This window comes from Corvus brachyrhynchos, unplaced genomic scaffold, assembly GCF_000691975.1.
Source record: "Corvus brachyrhynchos isolate BGI_N302 unplaced genomic scaffold, ASM69197v1 scaffold101, whole genome shotgun sequence".
Lineage (NCBI taxonomy): Eukaryota > Metazoa > Chordata > Aves > Passeriformes > Corvidae > Corvus > Corvus brachyrhynchos.
Genome location: NW_008237239.1, coordinates 21,900,246 through 21,914,512, shown reverse-complemented (window position 1 = coordinate 21,914,512; position 14,267 = coordinate 21,900,246). Strand labels below are relative to the sequence as shown.

General features: G+C 45.7%; 1 protein-coding gene across 3 annotated transcripts in view; it reads left to right on the top strand.

The window, feature by feature from the left end:
* Positions 1-413: 413 nt before the first annotated feature.
* Positions 414-14,267, top strand: part of LOC103612848 (calpain-13) — a 50,077-nt gene continuing 36,223 nt past the window's right edge. The window contains exons 1-4 of one of the 3 annotated variants that reach the window (XM_017730137.1): positions 457-492; positions 1,912-2,011; positions 3,694-3,811; positions 5,457-5,699. In XM_017730137.1, the coding sequence (XP_017585626.1) occupies positions 5,469-5,699 (231 nt within the window). In that variant the 5' untranslated portion in view covers positions 457-492; positions 1,912-2,011; positions 3,694-3,811; positions 5,457-5,468. Of the gene's footprint in view, positions 493-1,911; positions 2,012-3,693; positions 3,812-5,456; positions 5,700-14,267 lie in introns of all 3 variants that reach the window. The other 2 variants (XM_017730138.1, XM_017730139.1) reach the window with 2 other exon arrangements.

The window sequence follows — 14,267 nt, the reverse complement described above, 5'->3', positions numbered from 1 at the left end:
AAGAGGCATTGGCCTAAAAATATCTGCTGCTTTTACTGCTGCAGAAGGAATGACATGCACCTCTGATAACTTGTCTTGTGGTGAGTCCTGCCAGGCTGTGCCTGGATCCAGAGTGATTACTGCACTTCCTGGTGCTTTGAGGAGGAAAACAGATGAGAGGTGCAAATAAACCTGCTTTCCTCTAAGAATAGCTGCAGCTGAAGCCACTGCTGGCCACAGGATGCTGTCCACAAACGTAGCTCGATAGACAACTCATCGTGCATGGCTAATAGAAGTGTGTGTGTGTGCGTTATCTATCTCTGTATATATATTTTCAAGATACGATGAAGTCTGTATGAAACTATTACACCCAAGCCAGAACGGTTGTTGAACTTCAGCTTGGTTACGTTTACTTAAGGCGTGGCAAAAGCTCCCCTATAAAGGAGAGCAGGGGCAGTGCCAGCCCGTGTGTCTCTGCTGGTGCTGGCTGGAGTTACGCCGGAGGCACTGCAGGTAAAACATCCCTTTGCTGTTTTATTTAGCACAAGATGAAGCAGGTGAAATACAAGTAATAGGGCTGGAAAAGCACCACATGGAGAGGGATTGCCTAGGAGAGAGAGGATAAATTAGAGTCCCTATCCTTAATGTTACCTGGAGGGAAAGAAAAGACAAATTTGCCATCCTAGAAAGAGCCTCCTTTGTAAAACGGTAAGTTGTCAGAAGTAATTGGATCAAGTGGGAGTAGAGCTTCTAAGATGAGGAGGATGCTATAGTTACTGTAGGCTGCTGTTAAATGAGGTAGAAAAAAGGTATCTGGAACTGTCCTATGCTGTGTATGCAAAACGAGAAGAAAATTGACTTAATAAATAGCCAGAAGGGAGTACTTCACAGGCTGTTTGGAGCAGAAGGTCGTGCAAGATGCCACTGGGAAAGTAATCTCCTGCAGGGTTGCCAGAGTGCCTGGCTTTGGCTTTGATTTTCTGTGGTACTCGAGGCTTTCACACATGGTGTGTCCAAGGAGCTGCTGTCCGTCTGGGGTTTGGGATGCCCACGTTCTGGTCCTTGCACTGCCTCCTCAGCTTGCTGTCTCTGCAGAAGGCTGCTGGCTCTCTCTCTTTTTTTTTTTTTTTTTTCTCTGAATGCAAGGAGAGATAATAAACTCACACTTTCCTTCACTATAAGATAATTCTGGAACTGAGTTCCCGAAGTTTTTACAATGCTTCAAGTACATGAATGACGGGATCCTAGAGGGAAGAGTGCTGGCATTACTGTAGCATGTTTTGTCTACTATGTGGAGATGAAATGTAGCTTAATAATTTGGAGTGTTTGAGAGGAAACAGGGGAAGAAGGGCTGTTGGCTTTTTGGCTTTTCTGGTACTCTTTGTTGTGTTTGAGAAAATGAGTTGATCTTTTTAAAGTACAGAAACTCAGCTAAGCCAACATGGAATGGAAATATTTTGAGAAAATCAGTGGAGAGGAGAAGGTTCAGCTATGAAGTACACATGGTTTCTAATTGCCTATTTCTACTTTCTACTCAGTGAAAAATACCAAAGCCATTGAAGGAAATGATGTCTGTACTGTGACATAAATCTTTATGTGACGTGTAATTAGCTGTCAGTAGGATTTGCCACCATTGAGTACCTGATTATAGTAGTGGTTTGACATCTTTCCTGAATGAGAGCTGGAGGGAGACAGGGCACACCTTCAGTGCTGCCTTTTAAGCTGTTCAGTGCAGAGAATGGTGGTTGCTTGGGGTTCCCCCATTAATTTCTGCAGGAGTCACCAACCTTTTTGCCCTGCTGTGCTCAGAGACTCTGCTTTCCTTCCCATCCCTTCCAACTGTATCACTTGATCTCTTTTTATCCTTCTCTCTGTAGCTTTTCCACTGCTTACCTTCTCTCCCTCCTTCTTTGCTGTTTGTCCCTTTCTCAGGGACAGACAGCAAGGATGTCCCTCTGCCGAGAAGGAAGAGGAACCAAAAAAGAGCAGCAGATGCCAAGTTGGGTGTGATTCCCTTCTCCATTTCAGATAAGTAAGTGTGTTGAAGGAGATCCCAGGACTAAGTAAATGTTTGTTTAGCCCCTCCTGAATGTTTACCCCTTCTGAATAATCATTCCTTTCCTTAGTTGAGTGGCAGTCTCTTTGCTTTTCTTTGGAGTTTGACAATATGTGTGAACCAGCTTTTGTGAGTGTTTGAAATCCCTCCCTCTCTCCTTGCATCTTGTGGCAGGGAGCAGTCCAAGGGCAACATCTCCGATATCCATTCCATTATAACTCTGTCCCTTGAAAGTCTTTCTGACTCTTGGGGTAAGTAACAGTGAGAAGCTCACCAAGGAAGCAAGGCAATATTCAGCTTTAACAGCTTTTGTGATCTTTGCTGTTGCTGACGGACCCATGAGAGCCACGGGGAAGAGCTGTGGCCAGGATTCAGGACACTGCTAGCCAGGTCCTGACCCCAGGGACTGCCTGCACAGGGGCATGGGTGGGTATAGAACTCATGTGTCTGTGCTGATGAAGATATTCCTGCAAGGGAAAAGTAGTTAACTGTATTATTTTCCTCAGTCTGGTTGCTAATTTAATCCCAGTATGTTAAACAACGTAATTAAACACACACACACACACATGCTAAAAACTCTTGTTCTCTGTCAGAAGAGAGGGAATGCGTGTCAGACCCAGCCTTCAAGCTCTGTTAATTTTAATTTGAGTTTTGGAATTAGTAATCAGTTTTGCTGGAACACTGTTTCAAGAAATAGATCTTAGCATGCATGGAGCCTGGGCACAGTTTCAAATGAGTATTTGTTAGGAAGCCATTCCCTTGTCGTGTTATGGTACATTACATGAGATTTATTTCCATTGTATTAAAAAATGCAAACCCAAGGGGAATGCTCTCTCTCGTTGTTGGCCGAGGGTGGTTTCGGATTTTTTTGTGGGGCTTTTAATTAAAACAATGAGATGCAAAACCACGTATTTGTTTAGGCTGTTGTTACCATGCCAGGAGGCTAAGTGAAAGGTGATGAGACTAAGTAAAAAGGGTGTAGGGAGGGGGAGTGGGGGGCTGTGTCACACCTTCACTGTGGCTGAGCTGTATTTTTGACATGTGGGAAGAATTCACAGTACAAACCTGTGGCTTTGCTCTTACTGGAGCCATCTGCTCTATTTGTGCAGCACCAGGGACATCTCAGATCTACAGATAAGTTTGTTTGGTAGAAAAGAGCCCTTTCATCTACTAAAAAATTAAACAAAAAAGAAAAAAATCAAAGCAAACAACACCAACCAACCAAAAGAGCTATGGCATCCGGTTGCTGGAAAGTGAAACTGGGTGACTTCAGGTTAGAAGTTAGCACAGCAAAGTTAATTAACTGTAGGTGAGGCTTGCCCAGGGCATGTGGTGGATTTTCCAGTGCTAATTTATGAGAAGGTACATGTTAAGTGGAAGCCAGGAGCTAGGGGCAGGAATCCCTGGATCAGGTGTGGTGGCATCCATAATGCAAGATGCCAGAGGAGGACCACAGGGATTCATGCCTTTAAAATTCAACTAATACAGGGCTTCACCATGGGCTTCTCTTTTCATAAGAAAAGAGGCAAAATGGGAAATATGGCTCAGGATAGTTAGTATTTTGGTTTTGTGAGGGCAAGTGGTAACGAAGGGTGAAAACTGGTGTGGAGCCTGAGTCATGTTTTTGTCCAGCAACATGTAATTTTGTGTGACAATAGGAGCTGAAGGAACCAGGAGGCAGAGCGGGCTGCACAACCTTCCTGCTGCTTCTCTGAACCCTGAAACCCACAAGAGAACCTTTCAGCTGAAAGGAGATCCCCAGGAGGTGGTGCACAGGTGTGTGTCTCTCTGTACATCCATGTGGCTCTGGGGAGCGCACCTGAAAACTTGTGCTCTGCTTGGACAGAACAAATTGCTTTCTTTAAGAGCCAGTGCCACCGACCCCTCCAAAAGTGCAGCTTTTCCTCTTTCTTGTGCCCTTCTCCCACTCCTGTTCTAAAAGCTCTCCCATCCCACAATCTGGTGTCTCCATGGAAGATGAACTACCTTCCTTTGGAACAAAAGCAGATCTTTGATGGCAGGAATCCTGCTGTGCTTTTTGATGCCTATAAGGGACAAAGCCCTCAACAGGAGATTTTGGCTCCTGCATCCATCCAAGCTGTGCCAGCAGGTGTATTAGCAGGTCTGTTCAGTCCAGGGTTTCACTGTATAGATAAAATGTTCATTTTTCTTAATTAAAGTGCCCCTTTCCTTTAGACACATTTGTTGAGCTTTTGATGGGATACCCTTCCTTCTCAGACCAGGGTAAGAGAGCAGAGGAGGCTGCTGTTCTGCTAAGTTCTTCATTTCATAGTCTCATAGCTTTCTTGAAGGCAGAGTTCAAAGGGGTTACATGATAAAGCCAAGCAGCAACAGCAAACAGCAGGCAGAAAACAGCTGCTTCTTCTAATTCTATATACTCTATCTTCTTTTCTTACAGAAGTGTGGATTACATTTGTTAATTGACCAATAAGATTAACACACGATTCTAGTTTTCCTTTTCTTAACCTATCCTGGTCCAATTCTAACAGTCCTAAGCCTTACACAAGTGTTACACAGGTATTACACAGATTTGCATATACAGTTTCTATCAGCTCTTATTGTTCATGTGAACACTCTATCTAAAAAATGTGAACAGTACAGTTCTAGCTATATTTTGTCTAAAGTAAAGAAATTCTGTGAAAAGGCAACACTGCTGCAGTAAGAACTGTGTTTAAGGTCTCTGCTGCAGATCTTCAATGTTTCAGGCACTTTTTGAGGCACTTAGTATTTATTTCTACTAAAAGTTAAAAAATCTGTATTTCTATTTCACTTTGGTGTGACTTCATGTATCTCAGTTTATTCAAAGGTTTTAATTCAACCCCTGTGCTTTGGCTTCCCTCTGGGCCTGAGTCCAGAGAAGCTTTCATTCCAACACACATTAACAGAGAGGGGTTTGACCATGCTTCAGACTGGAATACCTGTAGATGCCATGCAATGACTGCCCAGTTTAAACAACAATTTGAAGTCCTGTGCCCTGGGCACAGCTGTGATACCTGGCCAGAAGAGTCCTGGGTACCTCTGGGCATCGTCCCTGCTCACACTCACACTCCCCTGTGTCTGCAGCTCCTGTTCCATGCCCTGTGCTCGCTTCTATTGCAGCTGTACCTCAGTGCTCACACAGCAGCTCACTAGCAGCTTTGCTCTCTGTCCTCAGGGAAGACTCCAAATTGAATTTGTAGCACTGACAGCAGTGGTTTAAGATAAACCAGTTGGGATTTGACAACTTCTCTTCCCCCATGCATTTCCAGCTAATAAGGATTTTGTCACTGTGGCTGCCCTCAGTTCTGCAAGCTGCTGCTCCACAATCCTGCTGGTGGGAGGGGGAGGTGTTATCCCACATGCTCCTAATGCACCACTTTCTATCAGGAAACTAATGGCAGTCCCTGTCTCCCCCTCACAGGAAAGGGGCACGATGCTCGCCCCCAGCTCTGCTCCGGTGCAGGGCTGGCAAGCCACAGGAGCAACAGGAAGCCTCCAGAACCTGAAGAAGTTTAACAGCCAGGACTTCAAAGACCTGAAAGCCTTGTGCCTGAGCCAAGGGCTGCTCTTTGAGGATGCCACCTTCCCCGCTCACATCAGCTCCATTGGTCCCAACCTGCTCCCAGAGGAGAAGCTCTGGCAAATACAATGGAAGAGGCCAACTGTGAGTTCCACCAGCTGGGGTTTTTCGTAGCACTGCTGCTGAATGGGAGCAGTGATGGCCAGTGGCTAAAAGCCTTCACTCTGGGGTGGGAGGCCCGTGTTAAGTAGGAAAGTAGACCTCAAGGGGAACACTGCAAGCACACTTGCAAGGAGGGATCCTTGCTGTGGCATGTGGGGAGAGAAGAAAACCTCTGCAACGTTAATGATTTCACCAGGTACGTTTTTGTAGGAAGCTTGCTTCCACCTGTGAACCTGACTAGAACTACTGTTCCCACTTTGATCTGCTTCTAGAGGACTTTGTGCAAACCTGAAAAGTTGTTAAATTCTATTGAAGATCTCCGATTTCTGTAATCCAAGCGACTGACTCAGCAGTACCTATTTTGAAGTAACTGGGACAAGGCAGGAGATGAAGTACGTTTGTGTGCTGATTCCCAGTTGCAATTTAATAGGCAGTTATCATCTGGCATATGGAAGTTTAGAATGGGAGGTGGAATCACATGCTCAGCTCTTTTATCCTAGGACCTAATTTAGGAAATCTTCCCATGGTCCAACTGCTCTGTATAGCACTGCTGTGTACCATTTGCTGCTGGTGCAGCTCCTGGATTAGCCACGTGCTGCCCTTTTTCTGGGTTTTGCTGAGCACACTGCTAGTGCCTGGGGCCTTTGGCTTCCCTGGGCCGGGACAAACCAGCTCATCTCCCTGGAGGCAATGCCTCAGGGTGTGGAGACAGTGACTGTGAGACTGTGAAGAAACAGCACAAAACAACTGGAAAAGATTTATTTGGATGGCAGATGCATTAGGGCAGTGAGGGTATGCTGGAGCTTGGCAGCGTGATGGCCTTGGCACAGCAGCAGCAAGGCTGTGGCCAGCATGGATGTTGAAACACATGGATCCCAGAAGGGAAGCAGAACAGCCTGCAGAGCTGCTAAATGTGGATGCCTGTGTGGAAAGGTGGGAAGGAAGCACAGCACAAGGCGTGGTGGGTGTGGAGATGCTGGGTGCAGATATTTGGGTGTCCTCTGTGAAGGTGCCATGAAGGGATCATTCTCTTCTGCAGAAGCTGCTCCTAGCACAGGCTGCATGTCTGTGCTTCTCCTTGGGCAGTTCTCCTTCAAGTCTGTGTCTGGTGAGAGTGCAGCTGGTGCTGTGTTTTTTACACCAGCACTCTGCTTATGGGTTCAGAGCAGGTGGGAACAATCTCTCTTGAAATGGGGGTTGTAGTAAGAAAGTGACTAAAAAATGCAAAGGAGAGGAGTTAGTTGCCACTATTTCCAGTCTAAAAGAAAAAATACGGTAACTAAGCATTAGACTCACAAAAGACAAGCACATATTAGAAAGGACTCTCCAGGGGCATTTTAAAGATGAATAAACTGGAACAAAATGTTATTATACAGTTCTGTTAAATACTAACACCCCAGTGCTTTTGCAGAAGAAGGGTGTAGGACTTCAAAAGCATACAAAGTGACTTAGAAACCCAAATACCACTGATTTTGAGGCACCGCGCTGTGGTATGAACATCTATCCTACTCTAATATCCTGAGAGTTTTTTCATGTGCAAAGGGACTGATGTACCTTGCCAAAAGCAGAGTCTGCTGCTGCTAGTGCTTGAAGTTTGTCAGGTGAGGCAGATACTGGAGAATTCCCTTCTATTTTGCTGAATCCATGAATACTAAGCTTATGAATAAAAGTTTTTATGGAATTGGTTTCAAAAATTTGCATATGTCCTCTCCATCCCAGCATTTCCCTTCTGAAGAATTTTTTTACAGCAGCCAACAATTTTCCAGAGTTTCTTTTTCAGGAAGGAGCAGGATCAAAATCCTTAGCTATGCCAGAGCTCTCCTTCAATAAATTAAACCATATGCTTATGGTCCAGGGTTCATGACGTGAGCATTGAAAAGCCTTTTGCTGTTTTATAGAGGCTAAAGCAGCATCACCAGCTGCTCTTCCATGACAAGGGACAAAAGTTGAGACTGCTGACTCATCTGGGTCATCTGGAACAGAAACTCCGGATTCCAGTGCTGAAGAATGCCCCATTTTTTTTTTTTTTTCCTCAGTTTGACCTAAATTTTCACCTGTAGCTGTTTCCCAACCATGAAGGATTCACCCTGCCAGACAAGATGCAAGATGAAGGGCAGTGGCATCAACTGCCTGAGGAGACCAACCAGAAATTCCCAAACATCACCACAACAGCCATGCTGTGTCATGGTGACATCAAAGTGTGGCCTCGCTTTCCTGACAGAATGAAGCAGGGGTAGAAGAAGTTGCTAAATCACAGTGGTTTCTTTTCATTTATAGAGCTGCAGAGGTTGAGAGCAAAGGGTCAGGAAGCTGTGTTTTGTGAATTTCGTAAGTCCCGAAAGGCCAGTGCTGTGTCCAGTTGCGCCTGCGAGTTGGTCCCTCAGGAGGAAGAGGGAGGTATCAAGAGCAGCGGTGCCCCCAACCTGAAGTTTTTCAGCTGGGCACCTTTCACCCATGCAGAAATGTTTGTACAATCTTTGTTCTTAGGCCATTGCACTGCCAACTGTAAGGATATGCGATCCCAGGTGTTTAAGCTACCTAAACAACTCAGCCAAGAGATACCCATAATTTCCTCAAGAGAGACTTTTTCCTACCTGAATACATCTCCCAGAGACTCAGTGCAGTGGTACCCTGCTGACAAAGCATGGCCAATTTAACCTATGTCTGCATTTTTCTCAGCCTCCACCATTAGCTCCCTCTGACATTAAAATAAATTTGTCTGGAAATGTACCTGTGACTGGCATCTTGGTCCTAATAATCTCTTAGCCTCCATTTGCTGTCATGCAGCATCTGCTTATTTAAGTGGTAGATAGCAATTATAACTGCTGTCTTTGTTCCAGATCCAACCGAGCAGTTGGGCAACATGCTGCTTCTATTTTACCTTGTACATTGTCAAGAGAATTGCCAATTATGCTCAGAGTTTGGAGTCTTCATATCGGGGGGTAGTGTATGAAGCAGAGAGAAAACAGCTTGATTTCAGACAGTAACAGTCAGCAGTGACAGTGAGAAACAACTTTTTGACTTGTAAACTGGTCTTGTTTAATAGGGATGTGCCTGAAAAGGGAGGGAAGGTGGCTCAGGAGCACCAAGACAACATTTGAGATGTTTCTTTTCCCGACTCTGCAGTAGTTGCAGTTTCCCATCAGATGGGGGCTGCTTCAGGCTGTGTTTGCATCCCCAGGGCCTCAGTGTACGCCCTGTGAAATGTGCAGTCTGTGACAGAGATTTTGTATGTGGTACCTCAGGCATTACTAGAGGCGGGGCTGAAGGTACCAAATACAGCAGGACCTCACAATTAACTATTCCTTTGGCTCACCAACAGTTTTGAGAAATGGAAGAGAAATTCTACTTTAGACTGAATAAAGTATTTTCTATTGCTATGCTTTTCTAAAGATCAGTCAAAGGGAAATTCTCTGCGAAGAATTATGTCAGATTTTAAAAACTGAGATGCTCCTTTAAAACGTTCAGAACAATTCTTTTTCATCGTTTGCTGCTTTTCCTTCACACGAGCTATTGATTGGAACTGAGGAAGCCATGAAATGATTAACTCTTGTGGAATATGCATTTTTATTCAGTTAATGTTCAGGCTAAAGATTTCTCTCTGTTCTGATCATAGTGCATAATACTGTGCAGATGCAAAAAGAAATTGAAGGAGGATGGTCCAGACGATGTGAATTGTGGTGATGCTAAATGTGGAACGCTTTACTTCTGCTAACATTGGTTATATTTTCAGACATGAGATGTGTGAGGGGAGAGAGATTACCATCTGTGCAGCAGTGCCTTGGCCCTGCTCCAGGGATAGCCCACCACTGTGCTCAGTATGGTGCCCATTATAAATGTGAAGGATAGTCCGTGCTCTTCAGTGCTTATGATTTAAAAAAAGGCTAAAAAGGGCACAGGGTGAAGTTGCTGAAGACTTTTCTGAAAGGTCTTCAAGGTTGCAGACTACTGCTCCTGCCCTGCTCACCCTTGGTCTCTTGGGGACCCTGTAGCTCCCTTATGGGATGAGGGGATGCTGAGCAAGAGCTGGCATAAGAAGGTCTGTCCTCTGATTAACATAGACAGTTATGTGTGTGAGCAGCTGGGAGAGATGGAAAAGCTGCAAGGTGGCCAATGGCAGTTTGAGGATCAGCATGAGAGGAATCCCCGAGTGACTTGTAGTGGGGTGTGTGGTGAAAGGACTGTCTGAAAGAGCCGACATGGGCTTTGTCTGCATCATCAGTCTGTTCAGAGCATCAGGGCGTTGACTCCTTGGGGTTAGCTGATGAGAAAGTGTCTAAAAGAATTCCTTGGATGGAAGGTGCAGAAAGAGGCACTGTGATCTCAGGCAAGGGATACACCTTGTTCTCATAGCAGAGCCCTGTGCTACTGCACTTAGCACCTAAAAAAACATCGGAGAAAATTTTACACATTGAGCCAGTGCTTGTTTGCTGGGAAAAGTGATCTATCATTTGAGTCAGTCATTTGCAAAAGGGCTTGCTCATGTTTTTAATCCCCTTCCTCTGTCCCTTCCCAAAGAAAATGTAACCATCTTTCAGGAGCAGAGTGCCTATTGTGATTCCTTGCAGCTTTTGGTCATTATTTGTTCCTTGGCCTGTTATTTATTTCCCAGAAATTTCCAAGAATTAGCATCAGCATTATGGAATTTTGAATCCAGCAACTGACTTAACAAAAATGGACCCCTAAAAAAAATTAATTTTGAAGTTAGCATCCTTCTAGACAGATAAGCTGAGCTGGATTTCCTACTGCATCAGCCTTGGCCTGTCTGTAGCTGGAGGGGAGAAAAACCCCAGATTTCATTCAGGCAAGAATTTAGACAACAATTTGAAGTTAACCTAAAATCTTATCTCTTAATAGAAGAGGGGAAAAATGAAGAAAAACCTACCAAAAACAAAAAGAAGAGGAAAAATAAGTACAGGTTGTCACATGAGCTGCTTTAATGAGGAAAGTTACGGGAAATGTGTGGCAGCGAGGGATAGTGGTGTCCTGCAGATCTGTCACTTTGGGGACATTTCCTGGCATGAGCCAAAGCTGCTCACCAGCTGTTCATGGTGGAGTTCGCAGCTTCAGTCTTTCCCAGGGGCCAGGAGGCTCTTGGATCCTGTTCAGTGTTTCTTCGTGATGAAAATCAAAATCAATTCGCCTTGTTCTCTCCAAGTGTGCGTGTGCAATCAGTGTAATTGAATGGGAGCAGCATCCCCAGGCTGCCGTTGTCTCAGCCCTTGCCTACTCAGCTGATTGCACCTGACCTCGACTTGGAATTCATCCCTGTGGGCCAGGGAAGCTGCAGTGTATCACCAGCTATTACATCCCTCTTCCTGGAAGACAGAAAAGGTTTATTTGTGTAGTACTTCCCGACTGCATTGATCTTTGGGAAGGGCTGATTGTGAGGGGTAATTCATGCATCCTGGGTGGATTGGACAGCAGCGCTGCTGTGATGGTCTCCTGACTGCCCTGCTTCCCTGTTTCTCAGGCAGGATTATATGGCTGTGGTGGCCGGAGGGTAGTTGGTAACTCCATGGCACTTTCAGCTTGTACTGTGTGGTCCAAGGGGGAGGTTCCAACACCTCTAGGGAAATTGCCTCTCCAAGGCTTCGGGTGCACAGGACTACCTCCCTTGTTTACCTCCTTTGCCTCCTTTGTTTGCAATGACTGTTTATTTTTTAGCACTGAGCCACACAAAGCAAACAGGTTTCAGGTAAAATCCGATCTGATTTCTGGTTTTGTCTGGTTGTTGCCATCAGTCCATCCTCCAGCAGGACTTAGCTTTCACATTTGTGGGCTCCCCCACCCGTGTGGAGTCTGGTGAAGTCATTCTTCCATGCAAAAGAGAACTGGAACAGAGCATGGCTTTTATAAGCAACCAGTGTATTTGTATTGAAATCAGGCAATTAGGAATTGAGCTATTCTGCTGTAAAACAGGGAATTGAGTTCTGTCAGTGTGAGCAAACCCCTTGAGAGCAGTCTGATTTTTCCTACTAATTTTGGCTTGCTCAGTTATCCTCTCCCTCTCCACTCTGTCAGAGACAAGTCATTGCAAGTCAGATCTTTGGTGTGGACCCGAGCTGAGCAGGGCCCAGCCCGGCCCCGCTGCGCTGCATGAGCCCCCCAAGTGACCTGTCCAAAGGCCGGAAGCAAGAGAGGTTTCCCAGGGTTTATTTGTTCTTAAATGTGGATCACAGAGGTGTGTCAAGCTTCTTAAGTGGCTTTAAAAAGTTGCCAATATTCAAACTAGCCAGGGGATTGGTTCTATTGGGTCTGGAGGAAGCTGTAAGCACCGCTTTGCAAAGAATCACTCCCGTGACTGATGGAGCCTTAACTAAAAACCCAAACTATGCTAAACCATGACCACATCTTATATTGTGTGGTTTGGAAAAGACCTTTAAGATCATTGAGTCCAACCATTAACCCAGCACTGCCAAGCCGCCATGTCCCCAAGTGCCACATCTATGTGTCTTTTAAATACCTCCAGGGGGGAGACTCTGCCACCTCCGTGGGCAGCCTGTTCCAATGCTTGGCAATGCTTTCAGTGAATGAATTTTTCCTAATATCCAACATAAACCTGCCCTGGCACAACCTGAGGCCATTTCCTCTTGTTCTGTCACTTGTTACCTGGGAGAAGAGACTGACTCCTACCTGGCTACCACCTCCTTTCAGGCAGATGTAAAGAGTCACCCCCCTGAGCCTCATTTTCTTCAGGCTAAAAAAACCCAGCTCCCTCATCCATTTCTCCTAAGACTTGTGCTCCAGACCCTCCACCAACTTTGTCCTTCGTTCTGCTCTCCCTCATTATTCCAACTGTTTTATTTGTCTGGAGGTTCCCTGTGGTTATGGGATGTATGACAGTGGTGTGACTGACCCCTCCTCAGCACTGCTGGGCAGTGCCTTCAGCCCAGGGAACTGTAGTACCGTGTTTGCTTCTTAATCCAGAGCAACACTATTACAGGCACAGCAGTGCTGCTGAATTAACATTTGTCCAGCTGAGAATGGTTTGCCTTTCAATCAGTAGCAGCCTTTTTATTAGTCATAATTTGTGTGTGTTGAACAGGGAGCACCATGACTCATGATGGCAGGATGTGTAAGGATGGTGGAGCTGTAGCACAGGGGAGCAACACAAGTGTAGCTGAAGGGAAAGATGTGGACCTGTGGTAGGAACAGAAGCAAGGCTGGGATTTTACTTTAGGGTTAAGGTGAACTGACCAGGAGGTGGCTCTGCTATCAGTCATCTCCAGCTTCTTAACCCTCAGTGGCCAGCACTCAGAGTCAGGTGGGGAAATGTGTGGGAAAGTGGCCAGCACCCAACCACAGCAGCCTGCAGCCAGACTGTCTTCCACTGCCTGGGAAATCCCATCTCAGGCTTCCAGTTTTTCACAAAACTGTTTGACTGCGTCCTTTGCATGTCTGCATGTGGTCTACTTCTACACTACCCACCTCCAGCTCCTTCTGGGGACTTGTTCTTCCCTAAAAATGTCAAGCAATTATAAAAAGAGATTTAGAGATAAATGCATGTACAGGACACTTTCCTTCCACCTCTCAGATTAATTCTCCATCTTGCCCTTTAGATGAACAGTACTTCTGTGGTAAGACCATGCTCTAGAGGATGAACTGGTTTGAACTTGAACTTTTCTTTCCTTTTGAATACATAATGAAGTCTTCAGTGGGCCAGGGAAAGCGAGTGATGAGAGCTTTGTCCTGAGGGGATGAGTTCAGGCAGAGTGCTTGACTTGCAGCCCATATGGTTGCCTTTACTGCTGGGCTCGTAGATACTCTGAGAAGAGACCACGTGCCTCCCTGAGCTCCCTCTTCTTTCCCCCTGCAGCTAAAACTGAAAAGTCTCAGGAATAATGCCACAAAGCCTCATCATTTCTCAGTGAAACAGGGCGCTGAGTCTGGACAGACTTAGAGTTAAAGCTGTGGTTTCTCTCTTTGTCATGCAACTCGAGCAGTAGGAAATAGTGAGGCTTGCACATTTTGTGCAGTGGTAACTATGTGTTTAGCTGTGCTTTTCAATAATGGACAATGTGGTGTTGTATGACTGCTGTATTCTTGCCTTTGAAGGAAGAGGAGCTAATTGGAGACGTCCTTTCCTCCCGGGTGAAAAGGTCCAGATTTCCAAAGCACTTTACCCATCACAATTATGTCCTCTCTGTGCTATTTCAGGAGCCCTCTGTGGGTTCAGGCAGCTGCTGAGCTGCCCCTTCCCCTGGCTAGTGGAAACTCTGTATTGTGTCCTAGTTATTGCCCCGGAGCCCGTGGGGAGTGCACACTCCTGGAAGCAGAGCTTGGTGTGCTGTGGGTGCTGGGAATACAGTGTTGGAGTGCTCCCTCTGACAGCCACAGAGGTGTTTGTGTGCACAGTCCAGGCGTGTTGGCTGGGGCTGACTTCAGATTATGTCTTTTCTGGTTGTAGACTAAATTACCAGTTTCTCTCAGCAAGGAACCTGCTTAATGACTCAGCTCATCCCTGTTTGCTCACTGGGGAGTCGGACACCTTGGTGGGCAACAGAATGTTTGGTGAGGCATCTAATGGGCTGACTTTTCAGCCGCTCT